Source organism: Poromitra crassiceps, assembly GCF_964638095.1.
Source record: "Poromitra crassiceps genome assembly, chromosome: 22".
NCBI classification, from domain to species: Eukaryota; Metazoa; Chordata; class Actinopteri; order Beryciformes; family Melamphaidae; genus Poromitra; species Poromitra crassiceps.
Window position 1 is genome coordinate 5,465,089 of NC_139647.1, and position 21,000 is coordinate 5,486,088.

The window sequence follows — 21,000 nt, forward strand, 5'->3', positions numbered from 1 at the left end:
GGGGGGGGGGTACAAGCAGTTTCAGGGGAGGCTCAGTGAATGGAAGTGGAAAAAATATGACATCAAAAGGAGATCTCATAGAATAGTCTATTTAATGTGTATGATTTGGTTAGCGATATTTCAGAGATACAGTAGTTTTGGCTCAATTTTTGAGTGTCTATGCCTGGGATGAAATAACTAATCATGATCCCATAGGCATCGAGGAATTGAGCGAGGGGGGCTTCTTTTTCCAAGCTTTGTCTGGGGGGAGGCTCACAGTCTCAGACTTTGAAAACCCCTGTTTTACACTAAAGCTCCTGTGTGTCCTACCTGATGGGAGGAGGTTAAACAGGAGATATGATCGGATGAGAGGGATCTGCTCTATGACCCTTCATGGTTATTATTGTTCCAGGGTTGATGCTAGAATGCATCGTCTTGAGGGGCTTGAGGAGTGATGATTTGTTTGGTTTCGGCAGAAGCGGTGATTATTGGTTAAGATTAGGGTCAGAGGCGGGGTTGGGACCCTCCGGCCAATCCATCAATCCAGTGGTCAACAGGTTGGGGTCGGAAGTGACGACATTTCTCCCAGAATGCCTTGCTTCACAAACCACTTGTGTCAGCAGTGGTTTGAAACCACGCACGCGCCAATGTACTCCGCAGTCAGCCAGGCAACTGAAAAGCTGATGAGCACTACCCGGAAAAGTAAGTGTATTCTATTCATATTAAGATATCATCATACGGAGGAATATGTTTGTTTACAGCTATAGGCAGCATTAGCCTAGCTACTAGTCAGCTGTATCATATTACATGTATCTGCGCATACGGAAACTGCAGCTACTACAGCATGATGCTAAGCTAGCGCTAACATAAACTTTAGCAGCCAACTCAAACATAACGTCACTCGTTAGCTAATAACACAAACCAATGTCAACAATAACAAACGTTTACTCGGTTAAAGTTGATGTGTTCGTTCCTACCGTCTATTTTTAACCAAGTAATAACCGACAAACTTTTCCATAGTTATTCAGTGAGGTGGGTGTAGATATGAAGTTTTGCTAACATTAAACTCATAAACTGCCTCAATTGGTTGTCATTTGTCACAAAATAATGACTAATGTTACAGGCCCATATGAAACAGCATTTAGTTATCTGAGGGTTTAGTCAAACAAAGGGTTTTATGAAGAGCTATGAGAAAATCTGATCTCTTAAGTTCCTGGTACTGCAGTTTTTCAACTAGCTAACGTTATGACAGAGCTGGACCCTCTACTGTACTTTGTAGCCAAATCTTTGTAGCCCAATTCTGCTGAAAGTCGATGTTTGACCTCAGGAAATGTCTGTGGAATCATGTGTCTAGGTGAATTTTGGAGCTAGAGAGGCCAATAATGGCTGCAGGCAATGACTGTTCATCTGTTCTTAAAGGTAAGGGACTGAGTGATCTGTGTACATCAGCTTGGTTGTACTTTATTTCAGTCTATATCAAAGTGTATAACTTTGGGTTTATTTTTATGCCTGGGCTTTCTATGTCTGCAGATGTTGTTGCCTATGTTGATATCTGGTCATCAGAGAAAACGGGAAACTATTCAAAATCCTTCATCCAGCAGCTCCAAGAAATGGGAGCTCAGGTGCGTAAGACTAGCAGACTACTGTAACGTTAGCTACTAGGGCTGGGCGATATGACTTCAAATATGCCTAATATTTACAGACAATGAGTGTTTAGACTTCCTGTGATACTTAAATGCCTTTTACTTTGACAGGTAACAAAAACATTCAATAAACAAGTCACACATGTAGTCTTCCATAACGGTCATCCGGCCACATGGAACAAAGCCAAGAAAACTGGAGTGAAGCTCATCTCTGTTCTGTGGTTAGAGAGGTAATCATATCTTCATTTAGGTGATGGATACTTTTTCCATCTCAACAATCCCGATTTTTGTGTGTGTGTGTGTGTGTGTGCATTTTATTGATTGTTCCCACCATTCTCTGTTTCTGGTGAAATAATGTCCAGATGTAAAGATGATGGAGTACACGTGGATGAAGAGTTGTACCCAGCAACCTTAACTGATGGACTCTATCCAGAGTTCAAAAATAGGAAAGTAAGTAAAATCAGGTTTGCAACATCTGAGGTTTATGTCGCTGCTATCATCATTTAAACTCTCATGGAAGTCAGTGTTGGAGCCCTGTTTGCTGAGCAATCAGTTTAGTATTGCTGAAGAAAAATTTAATTTTAACTCAGTCCATGAAGGCTGAAACATCCTTCAACATGAGCCTCGAGGTGGGACCTTGTCAGCGGCAGCTAGACATACATACTCAAACGTCGGATCAATGCACACACAGTTTCCCTTGCCACCCTGCATTTTGGATTTCAGAATTTCCTACATGCAGGGTGTCAGGGGGAAACAAATTGCGATTTTCTTCTGAAATGCTGGAAAGAGCCAATTACACAGTCCTTTCATCTGCATAAACAAAGACATTCACAATGTCTTGTAAGTAGGGGTGGGGGAAAAAATCGATACACCATAGTATCGCGGTATTTTGCCTGACGATATTGTATCGATATTTGGACGGCAAGTATCGACATTACATTTTTTTTTTTTTTGCAGGCCATGCCATGCCAGGCCACCGGGCTGCTATAAACTTTAGTTCCAAGGCCAGCAGTAAACAAACGGTAGCATATTTTTATTTTGTTTTTAACAGTAACAGTTTTGTCATAACCGTAATTTACAAATTCCCCAGTTACTGAATGGGCTGCACAAGATGTTTTGTGCAAGTGAAGTGAAGTTGCATTGTTCAAAAACTACCTAAGTACAGTTAGTCCACACACACATCCAGTTAAGGTGGACTGTAAGTAGACCGTAACAAACGGTTCAGTTTGTCAAGGTGTATGCAACTATGACATGACTTTATGAAAGTTGTTGGTCTGTCTACTTAAAGGGGGACTAACCCCCTAGATATGTATTAGAACAGTGTTTTGAAAATACCTATGGAAAAAACCAAGAAATGACATATACTCTTGTCTATACTAGACTCTTTGGCTGTGTTAAGTCAAGATTTTTTTTCGGAAATCGACGCCATTACAGTTTGCCTACTGCCTCAAAAATAATTTATTTGAGAGGGGCAATATCTTTATAAATATCAACAACTAGCCAACGCTGGTGGCCTGTATGGAAACAGAAAATCCTGAAATGGTTGATAGTTATATCAATTTGGCCATTCAGTGGCGAACTAGAAATTTAATTATTTTTCTGCATGTATCTCTAGGGAAACTACTCAAACTACGTTACGAGAGCAAAGTGACATGGGCTCGTTAACAGCAGCACACCCACAATAGGACAAACCTCTCGCTCTGGGGTAACACAATGCGAGATTTCTCCACGTAATTCCCTCGTCTAACTAGAGATAAACCGCGCAATGAAATCCGTTTTTAATTTGCGTTTTGGGGCTTTTCGTGATTCTTGTTGAAAGTTACAACACCTCTGATTTTTCCTCTCAGGGCGCAGGCAGAGCAGGGCAGAGACACACACACGCACGCACACGCAGAGTTGAAAAAGTAAGAAATTGCAATATATCGAAATATCGCAATATTCAATATATCGCAATATCTGCGATATCGCAATACTATCGTATCGTGACTCAAGTATCGTTTTAGTATCGTATCGTGGGCATCTGGTGATTCCCAATCCCACCCCTATGTGAGAGCAGTTTGACCATCCTTCAGCTTAGTTTTATAAGCAAAGTGATGACAAGGTCATTCAGTTGAAATCAGCGATTCTGGCTTGGAAAGAGTAAAATATTTAAATATGCATCGGTTTCACTTCCTGTTCATTTTTGTGTGTGTATATATGTATGTATATATATATATTTATATATATATATATATATATATATATATATATATATAGATATCAACCATAATGTAAATATATATTTTTTATGTTTGTTTTGTGTAGCATCGTTGCATGCAGCCAAGAGATTCGACAGCCGGAAAGATGAGAGATGACAGACGCCTGAAGAAAAAATTACACAAGATGATGAAAGCCCTACCTCAAGAAGATGCTTTTGGTAAGAGATCAGTATGGCCTTTGGAAACCTGTTACATGTTGTAAAAGCACAGTGTGTGTCATTTCACTATGGAAACCTGTTACTTGCTGTAAAAGCCCAGTGTGTCATTTCAATATGGCTTTCATCCAGTCACAGATATGTCACCCCTCATCATTGATGAAGAAAATGGAATAGTCTACAGCCCTTTATTGCAAAGGACAGAATATATGAGGCAGCGTTTGAAAGCCATGAGAGAAGAAAATGAAAACATCTCACCCACAGGTATGTGCAGCAGGAGGTCAACAGGCTGATTAACCAGCAAAGCCCCCCCCCAAACACACACACACACACACACACACACACACACACACACACGTGTCACTGATGATGTCATCAGTGATGTCATAAGAGGGCAATCCCCCCACTGATGATGTCATAAGGGGGCACACACACACGGTGGCATTGTGACAGATTGCTTGATTTGACACAGCCGTTTTAAAATAATATATACCACTCGCTTTTTTCAGCCTCCCAGATGGGTGAACCCTGTCCATCACCTGGACTGAAGCCTCATATTCCTTCAGCCTCCCAGAAGGTTGAATCCTGCCCATCACCTGGGCTGAAGCTTACTCTTGGGAATACACCAACTTTCTTCAATCTGCCCAGTCTACTGTGTAAGAACTCTTTTATAGAGATACTAAACCGTTTTCCCACTTTTTTCTGCTGAAAATCAATGTATATGGGAATTTAGTGGTGTTGTTGATGAATGCAGGTGAAAATCCTGGCATTTAATGTAAATCTGAGGAATTCTATCAGTCACTAAACTGCTCAAAGCTCCAGGACTAGATTCCAATTTCTCTATCTATCTGATGTCTATCTGATAGTGACTTAACACAATGGTGATTGAGCGTATTTGCATTTTCAGTATTGCAGCATTTAGACTTGAAGACTTTGACATACAATGCTTTCACTGTTATTTGAAAATTTCCATCTATATATTATATCGGATTACATGGATCTATTTATTATAAAGTAGCATAGAATTTATGATTGAATTCTAATTTTTATGCATCTTTCTCAATACAGATGAATCATCGGATGATGATTCCAGTGCCTCCTTTGTTGCCCACCCTGATGGCTGGTCTGATACGGAAGAAGAAAGAACACCGCTTGAAGATATTGAACCAGTTCACAGGAAAGACTCTGAAAAGCCCTGGCTGTCACCTTGCAGCGATGTGGCAAAACAGAAATCAATGAGTCCTTTGAAAATCGCCAATTTAGACGACAAAGAAACGCGGCCTAAACAAAAAAAGGCGAGGAGGAGCTCAGTGAAAAAGCAGCCAGTAGAGAAACAGAACTCTGCAGGTTCCTTAGGAAGTCCTTGTCAGGATGGCAGATCCGAGGAGAGCAAGGACTCTCGCAACACAAAGAGACGATCACAGAGAAAGTCCTGCAGCCTTGTTGCTGAAAAACGCCGGCAATCGCCTCACAAATTAGAAATGGGGAAAGTAGAAACTAGAGCAGTGCCGTCCCTGACAGAGAGTAAGACCCATATTCCTCCTGAGGTTCTGGTTCTGAACTCTCCTAGTTGCCTCCCATCCACTTCCATCGTTACTCGAGTCGACCAAGAACTGTCAAAAGGAACGGCTTCTCCATCACAGAAAGTGGATCGGCAAAAACCCAAACGAGCCAGAGCCTCCTTTTCTGCCATGGTGCAATCTTTCACTGTACCAAAGCCTCCCTCCAGCGCTAACGCTGAGGACCAGGATGTATTTGAGGACTATTTCTCACCAGCAAACCGCAAGAGACAGAACACGCCCCTTTTGCGTAACCTACCTTTAGAGTCACAGATTCCTTTTGAGTTGGACTTCATCACGGGGAAGAGAAAACCAAGAAGAAGTGAAACCACTAAAACCCCCCCTGTGAAAAAGAAGAAACCGGAAGAAACGCAGACTGTGAAGAATCCCGGCCGTCAGTCTGATGGTGTGCAGAGCGAACTCCAAAAGCATCCACACCAAGATGTCAGAGGATCCCCACCCGTCGTGTGCGGTCATGATGTCGGTGTAGCGCCCAGGAGGACGAGTAGACGGAGAACATTGAGCACCATTGAGGTTACAGCTGATGTGGTGAAGCAGAGAACATCTCCTCCCGTACACCCACCAAGTGTGAGAGAGGCCAGTGCAGCGTCTGACCTGCAGAAAGACTCACATGTCACTGTCCTTTCTCACAACCTGGAAAGTGAGTAGCAAAGTTTAGAGTTTAGAAAGTGCACGTATTGCAATGAGCCCAATTCTCAGCTTGTTCTGAAATCCAATCTTATAGTTTCAGCACATGTAGGCCTATTTGATTTTATAAAAAGAAAAAAGAAAAAAGATAAAAAATCCACATCATCGAATCAATTCCTTAACGATCAATTATCGATTTTCGATTATTGATGAACATCCCTAGTCATCAGTGATGTCATAAGAGGGCAACCCCCCCCACTGATGATGTCATAAGTGATGTCATAAGGGGACACACACACACACACACGGAGGCATTGTGACAGATTGCTTGATTTGACAGCCGTTTTATAAATAATATATACCACTCGCTTTTTTCAGCCTCCTGTCCATCACCTGGACTGAAGCCTCACATTCCTCCAGCCTCCCAGATGGGTGAACCCTGTCCATCACCTGGACTGAAGCCTACTCTTGGGAATACACCGACTATCTTCAATCTGTCCAGTCTACTGTGTAAGAACTCTTTTGATACTAAACAGTTTTCCCACTTTTCTCTGCTGAAAATCAATGTATGACTATGAATTTAGTGGTGTTGTTGATGAATGCAGGTCAAAATCCTGGAATTTAATGTAAATCTGAGGAATTCTACATGTTTTATCAGTCACTAAACTGCTCAAAGCTCCAGGACTAGATTCACATTTCTCTATCTGATGTCTATCTGATAGTGACTTAACACAATGGTGATTGAGCGTATTTGCATTTTCAGTATTGCAGCATTTATGAACTTGGTGTCTGTGGTGACACAGGGTGGGCAGAGGGTCCGTGTACTTGGCGGCCATCCATTTTCTGTTTTGAAATTGTGAAACGAAAAACAAAAAAACGAGTCGTTTTTCTTTGATAATCAAAAATTATACAACAGTTAGTTCTGGCCGAGCAATTTGATTGGACAAGAGGGATCCTACCAGTGCTGATATTTCACGATAACGCACTGGCGCTTCACTGTGTGTAGATCACTCCGCTTCACAGCTGCTCTAATCAACAAAACGCTTCACAGCTGCTCTAATCAACAAAACACTTCACAGCTGCTCTAATCAACAAAACAAACACCAGCCACGTTACATTGAACGTCATTCACAAAGCGTAACACCTACGCTACCGACAGCGCAAAGATGGATTTATTTCCTAACATAACTAACTAACATGCCATCACCAGACTCTTATTTCACCGGCTGTACAATCAATGGAAACTTGCAAATCAATGTGTATGATAAAAAGTAGGCAGCCTGGAGTTAATTAGGCTACATTTTTGGCAACTGGTAGCGGAAAGCTGAGGGGACTATTTTTGTTGGCGGAGGAATAAATAGAGAAATCATATTTTCTCAGCTTTTTGTCATATTTTTTATCAGCTTTGTTTAATAGAACTGTTGTATGAAAGCAATATCACACTCGAGGTTGTGCTGTTGTCTAATATCGTCACTGCTGTGATTATCTTCGACGACCGAATCACAGCAGTGCCGATATTAGCCAACATCACTCCCTCTCGTGTGATATTGCTTAAATGAAAAACGTAAGGGCCGTTATCCATTATCCATTATCCAATTTAATTTGATGTGCTTGTAAATGGAAATTGGGAATTAAAATACCCGTGTGGAAAACGCCTTTCTCAATTTTGTGCTCATTTCTTCTCTGTAACCCGGAAGCGATATTTTTTTAGAATTTATCATTGAATTCTAATTTTTATGCATCTTTCTCAATACAGATGAATCATCGGATGATGATTCCAGTGCCTCCTTTGTTGCCCAACCTGATGGCTGGTCTGATAAGGAAGAAGAAAGAACACCGCTTGAAGATATTGAACCAGTTCACAGGAAAGACTCTGAAAAGCCCTGGCTGTCACCTTGCAGCGATGTGGCAAAACAGAAATCCATGAGTCCTTTGAAAATCGCCAATTTAGACGACAAAGAAACGCGGCCTAAACAAAAAAAGGCGAGGAGGAGCTCAGTGAAAAAGCAGCCAGTAGAGAAACAGAACTCTGCAGGTTCCTTAGGAAGTCCTTGTCAGGATGGCAGATCCGAGGAGAGCAAGGACTCTCGCAACACAAAGAGACGATCACAGAGAAAGTCCTGCAGCCTTGTTGCTGAAAAACGCCGGCAATCGCCTCACAAATTAGAAATGGGGAAAGTAGAAACTAGAGCAGTGCCGTCCCTGACAGAGAGTAAGACCCATATTCCTCCTGAGGTTCTGGTTCTGAACTCTCCTAGTTGCCTCCCATCCACTTCCATCGTTACTCGAGTCGACCAAGAACTGTCAAAAGGAACGGCTTCTCCATCACAGAAAGTGGATCGGCAAAAACCCAAACGAGCCAGAGCCTCCTTTTCTGCCATGGTGCAATCTTTCACTGTACCAAAGCCTCCCTCCAGCGCTAACGCTGAGGACCAGGATGTATTTGAGGACTATTTCTCACCAGCAAACCGCAAGAGACAGAACACGCCCCTTTTGCGTAACCTACCTTTAGAGTCACAGATTCCTTTTGAGTTGGACTTCATCACGGGGAAGAGAAAACCAAGAAGAAGTGAAACCACTAAAACCCCCCCTGTGAAAAAGAAGAAACCGGAAGAAACGCAGACTGTGAAGAATCCCGGCCGTCAGTCTGATGGTGTGCAGAGCGAACTCCAAAAGCATCCACACCAAGATGTCAGAGGATCCCCACCCGTCGTGGACGGTCATGATGTCGGTGTAGCAGCGCCCAGGAGGACGAGTAGACGGAGAACATTGAGCACCATTGAGGTTACAGCTGATGTGGTGAAGCAGAGAACATCTCCTCCCGTACACCCACCAAGTGTGAGAGAGGCCAGTGCAGCGTCTGACCTGCAGAAAGACTCACATGTCACTGTCCTTTCTCACAACCTGGAAAGTGAGTAGCAAAAGTACTCGGAGTTTAGAAAGTGCACAAATTGTAATGAGCCCAATTCTCCGCTTGTTCTGTAATGTCTTCAGCATAACCACATAGCCAAAATGTCTTTCTAGTAATCTTCAGCATAACCACATAGCCTGTCTTGCTACTAATGGCTTAAAGGCCCAATATGTAACTATTTCACCTTAAAGGCCCACTGCAGTCCGTTTTTCTACCTGTATAAAGCGTTGGTGTTCTATGAAAACGTACATGAGCGCGCGTTGTATTAACGCACGTCAACATTTGAGCCAAAGAACTTACATGATAAGAACTGAATAGCTTGTTCCACTGCTGCAGCATAATGACTGAGAGTGCAGCGCTGTTTGTAAAAAAAAAAGAAGAAAAAAGAACGCTTTCGCGTCTTGTCTTGATTCAACTCTTTAGCCTCGTTCCGAATGGTTCACTCACCCACTAGTCTCGCTGGCCAGACTTCCCTCCCTTCCGCTGCCGGCTTATTACAAGCTCTGTCATTGGTCCCCGACCATGTCAATCAGAGCGGCTTCCGCTCCCTCCTCCCCGTGTGTCGCTCAGTGAAAACAACAACGCTAACTAGCTAGCAAGCTAACGGCATAAACCTACACGCTAGCTAGTTGATATACACGCTGAAAATGGCTAATTGGATTGTTGGAAACTATTTTCCAAGGGCACTGCCGCTAAGCGCCGTCCATCACAATTCCACAATGGAGACCTGCGCCGCCAGACTCCTCTCCCGGAAAGGAGGGGAGGCTGGCCAGCGAGACGACTCGCTCACTATTCCCCATGTGGTGTTTATCATAATAGTGAACTATATGGGGAACGATCAAACGAGATTCGGACACTGCTTCACTCTTCTCCTCCTTAGGTAAACATGACAGCATTGCATTGTGGGATATGGGAGGAATTGTATGGTCCATACTCTGTTCACTAGAAATTGCTCTGCATTGTAGGTATTTTGCAGTGGACTAAATAGTGAATCAAATTATCAGTTGGGAATTCGCACACTAGTACAAAATGGCCAACACACTATATAGTCCACTATTTCTGTACTAGGGACCGGTTTTGGAACAGGGCTTTTGTCTGCCCCGACACTTGAAATGCCGGAAGCAGTTATTTCACCATGACAGTCTCCCCACAGCTCTAAAATGGTAGTTTAGAAGCTACAATATTGTTATAATAACAACTAGCCACCAGATATCAAAGCTGGTGGGCTTTATGGAAAGAGCGCGACTCAAACTGGTTAACGGTTAATATCGGCGGCGTTTTGAGTCTGGGGAACACTTAGTTAGCGAACATAGCTAACAGCTAGCGAACGCCAGAGACTAACGCTAGCTGTATTTACTGTATACTGTATTATCTGTCCATCATACGTCAGTCGTCAGACCGTTATAATGTCTGATGTCATCGCCCGTTTTTACCAACAGCTTATTTTTTGGACTGAGGTTATATGTCAACAAATCTAGTGGCGAACAGTGTGGCTAATCTACAGACCAGGTCATGACTCACCAACACATGAAATATCTTCAAAATGACAACATATACTGGAGGGAGGCTTTAAGCTGTCGTCCTTCTGTCATGTGTTTGGTTTAAAAAGGTTTGCAATGTGATTACCTTTTTCAGGGCGTATTTACATTTAGAATTAGTACTACTTACCTACCTACTTAACCATTTAAGTGAAATTTCTGAAGGTAAATGAGTGGATATGACAATTATAAATAGCATAACGAGTAAAGAGCACATGGCATTCCACTCCTGCTTGCTGTGGTGACAGGCCTATTGGGTGTTGATTTGTCACCGTTTGAGGGTGTTTAGAAGATTAAGAAAATACATGTGGTAATTTATTTCCCCCATCTCAGAGGAAGGTTAGAGGAATTGATTTACTTCTTCTCTTGGAGCTAGTCAATAGTGTGCTTTTTGCATGTTAAGCAAGCTGAGGATTTATCTCATAGGAGCAGCTGCACACACCATGGGGAATTTTGCATGTTATTGCTATGTAAAGCATCAAGAGAATAAACATTAACAAACTAGAGTTTTCAGAACATTGCTGCATGGCGTTATGGCTATAGGCTACACAATTCATAAAATTCAAAATAAAACGTCCCGCATTCGGTTTAGCCATGTTGCTCTCGTTTTGTCTTGTGTTGCAAATCCAGCGCATCCCTTTCCCTCGCCACGGTGTACTCCCATTGCGCTCCGCCACTCCTCCAAAGTCCAAACACGCTGAGGTGCGTTTAGTTTCAGCTCCAGGCGAGTCAAGTGCGAGTATGTCCGTTTTATTTTCAAACCTTCCTCGGTAGAAGTTGACAGTTCAAATAAATCCGGTGTTAATTTTTTTCCATTTTAAGTTCAATAAATGCATGCTGTTCCCAAAGTCAACGATTAATCGTGTTAAATAATCAAGATCTCAATATTGATCAAAAATAATCGTGATTATAATTTTGACCATAATCGTGCAGCCCTACATATGGCATATGCAACAAAAAACACTTCTCCCCGCTACTTGTCTGTTTTACCTGGGAGATGATCACATTGCCCCTGTCCCAGGTCTCATTCAGCCACATTGTTCCAGGTGAATGTGATGAACTCCCAGGTAAAACACAAAGCCTGAGGACCTTAGGTTCATATGTTTTCCTTCAAATGTTTAACCTTATGGAGAGGATTTAAGGGTGTTTTGTGCAGCCGATTCTATTTTATGGACACCTTAACTCTGACTCTAAGGGACATCTTAACCTAAGGTGCTTTGTGCAACTGGGCTCAGGACTGATAAAACCATTGCTGTAAGGGACCACAAGTTATATAAGGTAATCATAAATTCAGTGCCGCAACTTCAATAATCAGATACTAGGTTCTACTCATTAATTATTATTATTTTTTACATATACAGTACTAGGCTAAATAATGTTTGTTTATATTGGAATTTTTGTACCGGCATATACACAATATTTTGTATTATGGGTGTGCACATCCTGATAAACTTGATTAATGAAAAATAATGAGATATTTTAATGCATCTGATGTTTAATTCCAAATAAAAGGATATTTCTCTTTTTACTGAATAGTCTCATTCTATCTTGAAGCTGGGTCAGGTTGTTGGTAGCATATAAAGAGTTTCATTCTTAAACACAACACAGTATTCTATTTTCGAGCACAATATCATTATGTGAGTGCACCATTCAGTATATCTAACGGATAAGAGGATCCAGACTGCTGTCATTTTCTCAACCAAGAACTTGACTTGCCTAAAAGTTCAGTTTTGAATGAATGAATGAATAAGTTTATTTCGGTACATGTAAAAGACTGATTTCTCAGCCTGCGTAACCGAAAGGGTGTAGGTAGAAGCAAAGCTTATACTGACCTACCCCTTTTACCTTACAATTATATGATTCTCACAACAAATAAATAAGAAATAAAAAAGAGCAAAGCACAAGATTTGAAATCAATCACATCAGTAAACTTAAATTTCCCATAACAACGAAATGAAGAAAAGCACACAACGCACAATCCAAAAATAATAATCTAATAATGATAATATAATTATTACATTATATATATTATTATATATTAATAATAATCAGTAAACTTAATTTTCCACACTATAACGAGAAATTATATAGTTTTTATAGTGTCTTTTAAATGTGATTAATGTGCTACATAATTTAATAATTTCAGGACATGTGTTTTCTTGAATGACATGTCATCAGTCATTTTGAGGGTTGTCTCATTTCTTTTCGAGGTACCATTTGCTATAATGTTCAGTACAGAGTGCCAGAAACTTTAGATTATTAAAATAAGGTATTTAGAAGTCAATTAATTGACACTTATGGGTTTAGTTTACTAGTTGACAGGTTACCTGATAGCATCTGTCCTCCTGACTCTGGAAAACTCCACCCATCTGACACACCAAGCAACCTAAAACAAACGCTAAGAGTTACAGTTTATGCCAGGTGCAGCTAGGACACGGATGCACATGAATGAGCATGACACAACAGCACCTGCCGTATGACTGCTTGACTGACATGTTTCTCCATGTTGTTTTGAAACATTCATATCATTGATTCAGTTGTAGGTGAAGGAAGTGAACATGTTGCTGCAGCTGGTTCCACTGGGACCCTTTCTTCTGAAGACCAGAATAACCAAGTCAATTTGAATGTTAAGAGAATGGACAAAGCAAAGGTAACCGTAATATGAATTTTATTTTTCAATCGTTTTCTATTTTGCTATTGTTTACAGGGTTCCCACAGGTCCTTGGGATGTAAGGATCCTTGACCGTCTCTATAGGTCGCTCTGTCTCAGCGTCTCTATTGGTCGCTCTGGCGCTCCACAAAAAGTTCGCCCCCCTTTGGTGTCCACAGTTTACCTAAAGCTGTGAGTTTGTGTTCATGCCAGTTGGCTGAAAGGAACATTTCCAAATGCCTCAGGCAGAGGAAGAGTAGGGTGGGCTGACCCCTGCCGTCCTGCAGGGTGGGCTGACCCCGGCCTGCCGTCCTACATTTAGGAAATTTGCGTATGTGGTAGCAGATATTGTGAATTTGTGCTTGTTTTTACACCGTTACAGTACAGTATACACTGTATATATACACTGTATATATACAGTGTATATATACACTGTATATATACACTGTATTTATCTTTTTTTTAAGCACGAGTGCACTTACTGCATTCATCATCATGCAAACTATGCCATTTCAAAGGCCTGTTTGAACACATCCAACTTTACAAAGTAATTCTAATGAGTATACTCATTAGAATTACATAGATACTGGAAATACTCACGCTCTGGGCTTCTGATAAATCCTGACATAATCATGGATTTCTGCGATGCAGGAGGAGGTATCGGAAGTAAACTGAACATTGCAGTGTTTTTCCTGTTGTATGTCATCATTCCTTTTTTAAGCATTTCCTCCGCTAAGTTCACACACTTCCCTAGCTGTAGGCGTTTGAGGCAGCTACCCGAGAGGTTCTGTCTAGTCCTCGGGGTTTCCTGTGTTTTGCCTCCATGTTGTACAACTTCCTTGCTTGTGAAATGCACCTGGGCCGTGTTTTCTTTGTACTCTTAACCTCAAAACTGTAGCTGAAAAAAAAGCCTAGTTTCAGCTCCCATAGGAAATCTGTTTTGAGTTGGCTCTCTTGTGAGCCGTGTTGCAGAAAGAGATTCTATCTCTTCTCTCGGTTCCCTCGTGATGATAATAGCAGTGACAACCAGTGTAGGGCAAGTTACTTTCAAAATCTAATATACTACATATTACGAGTTACTTTCATTTGAAAGTAATAAGTTACTTTACAATATTACTGTCTGTGTGGAGTAACTCATTACTTATTACACGTACGTAATACGTTTGCATTGCTTTCACCAAAACAACAGCAGCAGCAGAATGACATCGCCGCCCCGGAACATCCCGAAAATTAATTTCAACCGCCTTCAAGTCACAGTGTAAACAATCCAAAATTCTAAATGTTATTCTTTTCCTTTGTTATTGTGGTTATTTGCATAAAAATACACAGTTTGATTAGGAAATGAATGTATCTTTTTTTAAATATGTGCTTTGATTACATTTTTTTTTAATTCAATTTGTAACTTGAGTTACTTGACAAAGTGACTGGTATAATAATATTACTGAAATCCTATAAGTAATAAGTTATATTACTGAGTTACTGCTAAAAGTAATATATTACATGTAATATGTTACTTTTGTAATGAGTTACCCCCAACACTGGTGACAACTATGAGGTAGCCATTAGCCGAACATTTCTTCACACGACGGCAGCATTTTTTGAGTGGTGTGTGCTTATCGATAATAAGAAAACACGTTGTTTTAAATGTGTACAGGGCTAATATCCTGCTCTTATAGCAGGTGGAGGCAGTGCTGGTAAAGTGGGACATTTCTGAGATCGCTACTGGGAAGTGGCACCTTCATGCCTCACCAATTTTTGAAAATGCTGATGGTAAACAAACACCGGCAAGTTGTGTGATACTTGAGATGATGAGGTGTTGCGTGGGAAAAGGTGCAGATTAGGCCGTGTCCGTACACATGAAACATCCAAGTAAATACAGTACTCATGATGTCATTCCCAATATGAAATTCCTACAAACAAACCACTTGAATTGAGAAACGAATTGAATTAACACGCTGAATCGTTCTCTTACTGAATTACAAACAACATCGTCTCTCTTCATCCCCTATGGGACATAAGGCTGTGATGAGCTCTCTCCATCTCATCTCCCCATGACAGGTCCATCTTTGTTCAGCTCCTCTGTCGTCGTTGTGCCAGGTGGTTTTGGGCCTTCCGGGTTTTCCTTTGCCTGGTGGGGTCCGGTTCTGCTCCGTTCTTAGCACATGGCCCAGCCTCCTCAAACGTTTGCGTGTGATTTCTTTGGTGATATTGTGGCTACCCGTGTTCTTGTACAGTCGGTGGTTGGAGAGGAGATTTTATTTGGCCAAAAGATGTTGCGTCCGTTGTGGAAACCTTCCGTCCTCAATAGCAGCCATGGAGGAGCCCTGTCATACACGAAATAATGTCCTTCATGTGATGATGTTGTTGGTGCTCAGATGGTTCACACACCAGCTGTTTGTAGAAAGACTCCTTACACTCCTTCTTTAATGCCTGCCTGCTTCTGCTTCTGACAGAACATGGCCATTGCACGAGATAGAGATAAGGTGACCAAAAACCTCGATATCAATATTGCGACAATATAGTAGGGATCATGATATTACCATGATATTACCATGTCCCAGACGACATCTAGTCTCATATCACAATATTGATATAATAATATATTGAGGAACCTCCAGAATAGTAGTCTATATTTTTGGTTTTTGGACTTTTGTTTTGTTTTGAAGCAGCAGAAAATGAGCAGCTTATCCCAGTCTCTTTTCAGCACTCGCCCAACATTGCACATTGGCAGACCGAAAGATCTCCCCTGATGGAAAGAAACCTTTTGTGTGATGACAGCAGTGGAATAGCAATGATGGCAACAACAATGGCTGCCCAATTTACTTATCACGGTGGGATAATAATTGTGTGGTGTTCGAGAGAGAGAGAGAGAGAGAGAGAGAGAGAGAGAGAGAGAGAGAGAGAGAGAGAGAGAGAGAGAGAGAGAGAGAGAGAGAGAGAGAGAGAGAGAGAGAGAGAGAGAGAGAGAGAGAGAGAGAGAGAGAGAGAGAGAGAGAGAGAGAGAGATTTTGTAAGAGGAAAGGACCTGTGTGCTGTTATCAACACTTACTATTTATTGTACTGCTTTTTTTTTTTTTTTTTATATTATGGATCTCCCTCGGTCTGAAATAAAGTTGGAATTTAATTGAATTGACCTGGTGGCCCTGTGTGTGTGACTGCTGCTCAGGTGCTACTAGTGCTAGTGATGCTCTGCTGTGTTATTGGGGCCAAAGTGTACATGAGCTGTATGAAGCACAGCCGCCGGAATACAAAGTTACAGTTCTGTTTCAATGTGTTTTTCTCTGCTTGTGGCCTTGGTTTCATTTCCTTTCTGCTCTCTAAGCTTGCGTAGATCCGGCAGGGGTTGTTGAAAGTGCACAGCCTGCAGTATGACTAACCACCATTCCATCTCTGCAATCTATTGATTTGTATTTGTTTTCGTTCTTGTTATTTAGTTTTGTTTACTGTATTACTTTTCTATGTATTGTAAAGCGTCTTTGAGTTCCCCAGAAAAGCGCTATTTAAAACCTATGTAGTATTATTATTATTGAGTCACTTTGCTTTTACCTGTCCAGTGCTGCGTCGTTCGACAACTGTTAAACAAACCTGTTCAATTCAAAAGAATTGTAATCCGCTACAGTTCCAAGGATATACGTATATGGATGATATATTATAATACATGTTTGTGCACCATTTCTATATAACGCTGTATTATCAAGGCTACTTTAAGGTCATCATGTTCACACAATAGGCAGAGCATAGGCAGAACTAAAGCTTGAGGCAGGCTCAAGCTGAACCGACGCTTAACCGTTCACACAAGAAGCCTTCTCTTTTCTTCTCAGCGCCTCCTCTCAGCGCCTTGAACCCGCCCCCACAACTCCCATTGAATTCATGCCTGGCAGCTTCACGCGTCACGCCTGGAAAATAGGACTGAATCCTGAACGATCGCTTCGGCGCGGCTTTGGCGCGGCTTCCGTGTGGCGTGGTGTGCGGCTGGTGTGAACGCTCTCACCTGTTAACAAGGACGCCGAAATGAAACTGCGTGGTTTCAGCGTGACTTCGGCGTATGGTGTGAACGGCCACTAAAGGGACGATTTGTTGTAACACAGATTGTCATTCTTGTTATGTTATGTTTTATGACTCCTGCTCCTTTGATCCCAAACCAAGAAATCCAGGAGCAAAATGGTTGGTTTTATCAACACTCGGTGGAGTTGCTCCACGGATAGTGAGTTGTACTGTAGAACAAATATCACTGACAATAGACAAATATCTCACTGTAATTGATGGCTTCGTGCATTTCAGTCTGGGTTCTCTCACTTCTAGCTTCTGGCGAAAGTTGTTGACAAATGCAAATCATGTTTAAACTGTCCCCAAGATCTGATCAAGTTGTCTGAACTTGAGTTTGAACACAGTGGTGGTGGTGTTTTTAATAACGTGAGCTTTTTTTTGTGTCCGTCTTTGTTTCAGAGCATGAGAACATTGGTCATGACGAGTATGTCCACCGAGTAAGTACCCGAGACATTCAAAATGCCTGAAGCAAAACACCTTATATTAATATCACCATCCATTTCATAGACCATAGCTTGTTCATACTTTCCGTGCGAGGTGGTCGGCATTCGTAAAGCAAGTTGGCCAAAAAATAGATCTTCGCTTCGTCTTGTCGAATCATCTTTGTTGCCTTGTTCTTGGTCACTTCTAGGAAGCAGCACACAGTGACTCAGGTGGTGAGCGCACTGGGTGGCTTCTTCATCGTGGACCAGGTGTGCGACAGCACGACTCACGTGGTGTCCGGGGCTCCTAAGCGCACCCTCAACATCCTGTTGGGCATCGCTCGTGGCTGCTGGATCCTCTCTTTTGAATGGGTATGTCGTTCAATGTGTACGTTTTAAAAAGCTCCACATTATATTACAGCAGCCATTCCCAAGCTGTGGCTCGCGACGGTATTGCAAGTGGGCCGCCAAATCATTTGCCAAACATTACGATCTTTGTGTGTGTGTGTGGGGTGGGGGTATATTATTATTGTTATTATTTAGCGCGGTGGCTCAGTGGTTAGCGCTGCTGCCTCACAGAAAGAAGGTCCCGGGTTCGAACCCCGGTCCGTCCCAGGTCCTTTCTGTGTGGAGTTTGCACGTTCTCCCCGTGTTTGTGTGGGTTTCCTCCGGGTGCTCCAGTTTCCTCCCACCATCCAAGACATAATACTCCTGTCAGTGTGTGTGAAGCACTGGCAATTCTAACTGGAGTTCCAAGGGACAGCAGTTCAAAGTTAGCCATCTGGCTAACACTTGTGCATTTACAGTCATGTTCATTAATGTGCATTGTCCCTCAAATAGATACATACATATATAATGTATGAGAATGCATTTCTCCATTGATGACTGATACCGTTATTTAATTTGTAATCAATTATTTGTAAATTAGCCTATTGCAGACAGCCCTCAAAAACAATTTATTTCAGATTTTTGTGTGGTGCTCCTTATGGTTAAAATAAAAATTGCTCTGAAAGTGCATTATTTGACCTCTGTATTGTTTACGGTCGGATGTGGGCCGCACATTCTTGAGATTTAGCGCTGTATTACAGTCATTAAAAATGGATGAGAAAAGTGTCCCCGCTAGAAATAATTGAAAGAGAATCCGCACATCAAAGAACTCTTTGGATTCTCTTTCAACGATTTCTAAGGGACTTTTTTGATCCAGCAGCAGCCGTCCTAATGGGCATTGTCATGTCCGTGTCTTTTATACTGTTTTTCAAACAGAAAAGAACATTGTACAACATTGCTCATGTCCCCTGGATAGATTCTTTGGTGTTTGGAGCAAAGGCAGTGGATTCCAGAGGAACCATATGAACTTTCAGAGCAGTTCCCTGCAGCACCTGTGAGTACCAGTGCCTGGAGACTTGTCTCAGTATCACAACACATTGATTACATGCATTTTTATCATTTATAATATTCAATTTGATTAATTTATTTTCTAAATCTTGATTGCTGCCCTCCAGTCTGACACCTCGAGCTAATAAAGGCCACAATGGCAAAGCAGAGGAAGCGCGTCGGAAACCTGCTCATTTTTATTGCCCGTCATTCATGTTCGGTCTGCCTGTTTTTCCTCAAGCGTCCTGTGTGAAATGTGGATGTTGCCTCTTCCTGTCCTCGTCATTTATGAGTCACTGTCCTCTCCTGTCTCTGTGAGGGGAGACATGTCCTCTCCTGACTCTGTGAGGGGAGACATGTCCTCTCCTGTCTCTGTGAGGGGAGACATGTCCTCTCCTGTCTCTGTGAGGGGAGACATGTCCTCTCCTGTCTCTGTGAGGGGAGACATGTCCTCTCCTGTCTCTGTGAGGGGAGACATGTCCTCTCCTGTCTCTGTGAGGGGAGACATGTCTTCTCCTGTCTCTGTGAGGGGAGACATGTCCTCTCCTGTCTTTGTGAGGGGAGATATGTCCTCTCCTGTCTCTGTGAGGGGAGACATGTCCTCTCCTGCCTCTGTGAGGGGAGACATGTCCTCTCCTGCCTCTGTGAGGGGAGACATGTCTCTGTCCTCTCCTGACTCTGTGAGGGGAGACATGTCCTCTCCTGTCTCTGTGAGGGGAGACATGTCCTCTCCTGTCTCTGTGAGGGGAGACATGTCCTCTCCTGTCTCTGTGAGGGGAGACATGTCCTCTCCTGTCTCTGTGAGGGGAGACATGTCCTCTCCTGTCTTTGTGAGGGAGACATGTCTCTGTCCTCTCCTGTCTCTGTGAGGGAGACATGTCTCTGTCCTCTCCTGACTCTGTGAGGGGAGACATGTCCTCTCCTGTCTCTGTGAGGGGAGACATGTCTCTGTCCTCTCCTGACTCTGTGAGGGGAGACATGTCCTCTCCTGCCTCTGTGAGGGGAGACATGTCCTCTCCTGCCTCTGTGAGGGGACATGGAGACATGTCCTCTCCTGTCTCTGTGAGGGAAGACATGTCCTCTCCTGTCTCTGTGAGGGGAGACATGTCTTCTCCTGTCTCTGTGAGGGGAGACATGTCTTCTCCTGTCTCTGTGAGGGGAGACATGTCCTCTCCTGTCTCTGTGAGGGGAGACATGTCTTCTCCTGTCTCTGTCCTCTCCTGACTCTGTGAGGGGAGACATGTCCTCTCCTGTCTCTGTGAGGGGAGACATGTCCTCTCCTGTCTCTGTGAGGGGAGACATGTCTTCTCCTGTCTGTCCTCTCCTGACTCTGTGAGGGGAGACATGTCCTCTCCTGTCTCTGTGAGGGGAGACATGTCCTCTCCTGTCTCTGTGAGGGGAGACATGTCCTCTCCTGTCTCTGTGAGGGGAGACATGTCCTCTCCTGTCTCTGTGAGGGGAGACATGTCCTCTCCTGTCTCTGTGAGGGGAGACATGTCTTCTCCTGTCTCTGTGAGGGGAGACATGTCCTCTCCTGTCTCTGTGAGGGGAGACATGTCCTCTCCTGCCTCTGTGAGGGGAGACATGTCCTCTCCTGCCTCTGTGAGGGGAGACATGTCTCTGTCCTCTCCTGACTCTGTGAGGGGAGACATGTCCTCTCCTGTCTCTGTGAGGGGAGACATGTCCTCTCCTGTCTCTGTGAGGGGAGACATGTCCTCTCCTGTCTCTGTGAGGGAGACATGTCTCTGTCCTCTCCTGACTCTGTGAGGGGAGACATGTCCTCTCCTGCCTCTGTGAGGGGAGACATGTCCTCTCC

At 42.8% G+C, this 21,000-nt stretch overlaps 1 protein-coding gene across 1 annotated transcript in view; it reads left to right on the forward strand.

Annotated features, from left to right (window-relative positions):
• Positions 1-1,361: 1,361 nt before the first annotated feature.
• mcph1 (microcephalin 1) overlaps positions 1,362-21,000 on the forward strand; it is a gene marked incomplete at its 5' end in the record, with an annotated part of 54,365 nt that continues 34,726 nt past the window's right edge. The window contains 14 exons of the mRNA XM_083658208.1: positions 1,362-1,398; positions 1,510-1,601; positions 1,734-1,852; positions 1,985-2,072; positions 3,927-4,038; positions 4,168-4,299; positions 4,545-4,691; positions 5,104-6,255; positions 6,621-6,752; positions 7,999-9,153; positions 13,229-13,341; positions 17,788-17,825; positions 18,020-18,182; positions 19,114-19,191. Of these exons, the coding sequence (XP_083514334.1) occupies positions 1,362-1,398; positions 1,510-1,601; positions 1,734-1,852; positions 1,985-2,072; positions 3,927-4,038; positions 4,168-4,299; positions 4,545-4,691; positions 5,104-6,255; positions 6,621-6,752; positions 7,999-9,153; positions 13,229-13,341; positions 17,788-17,825; positions 18,020-18,182; positions 19,114-19,191 (3,558 nt within the window). The remainder of the gene's footprint in view (positions 1,399-1,509; positions 1,602-1,733; positions 1,853-1,984; positions 2,073-3,926; positions 4,039-4,167; positions 4,300-4,544; positions 4,692-5,103; positions 6,256-6,620; positions 6,753-7,998; positions 9,154-13,228; positions 13,342-17,787; positions 17,826-18,019; positions 18,183-19,113; positions 19,192-21,000) is intronic.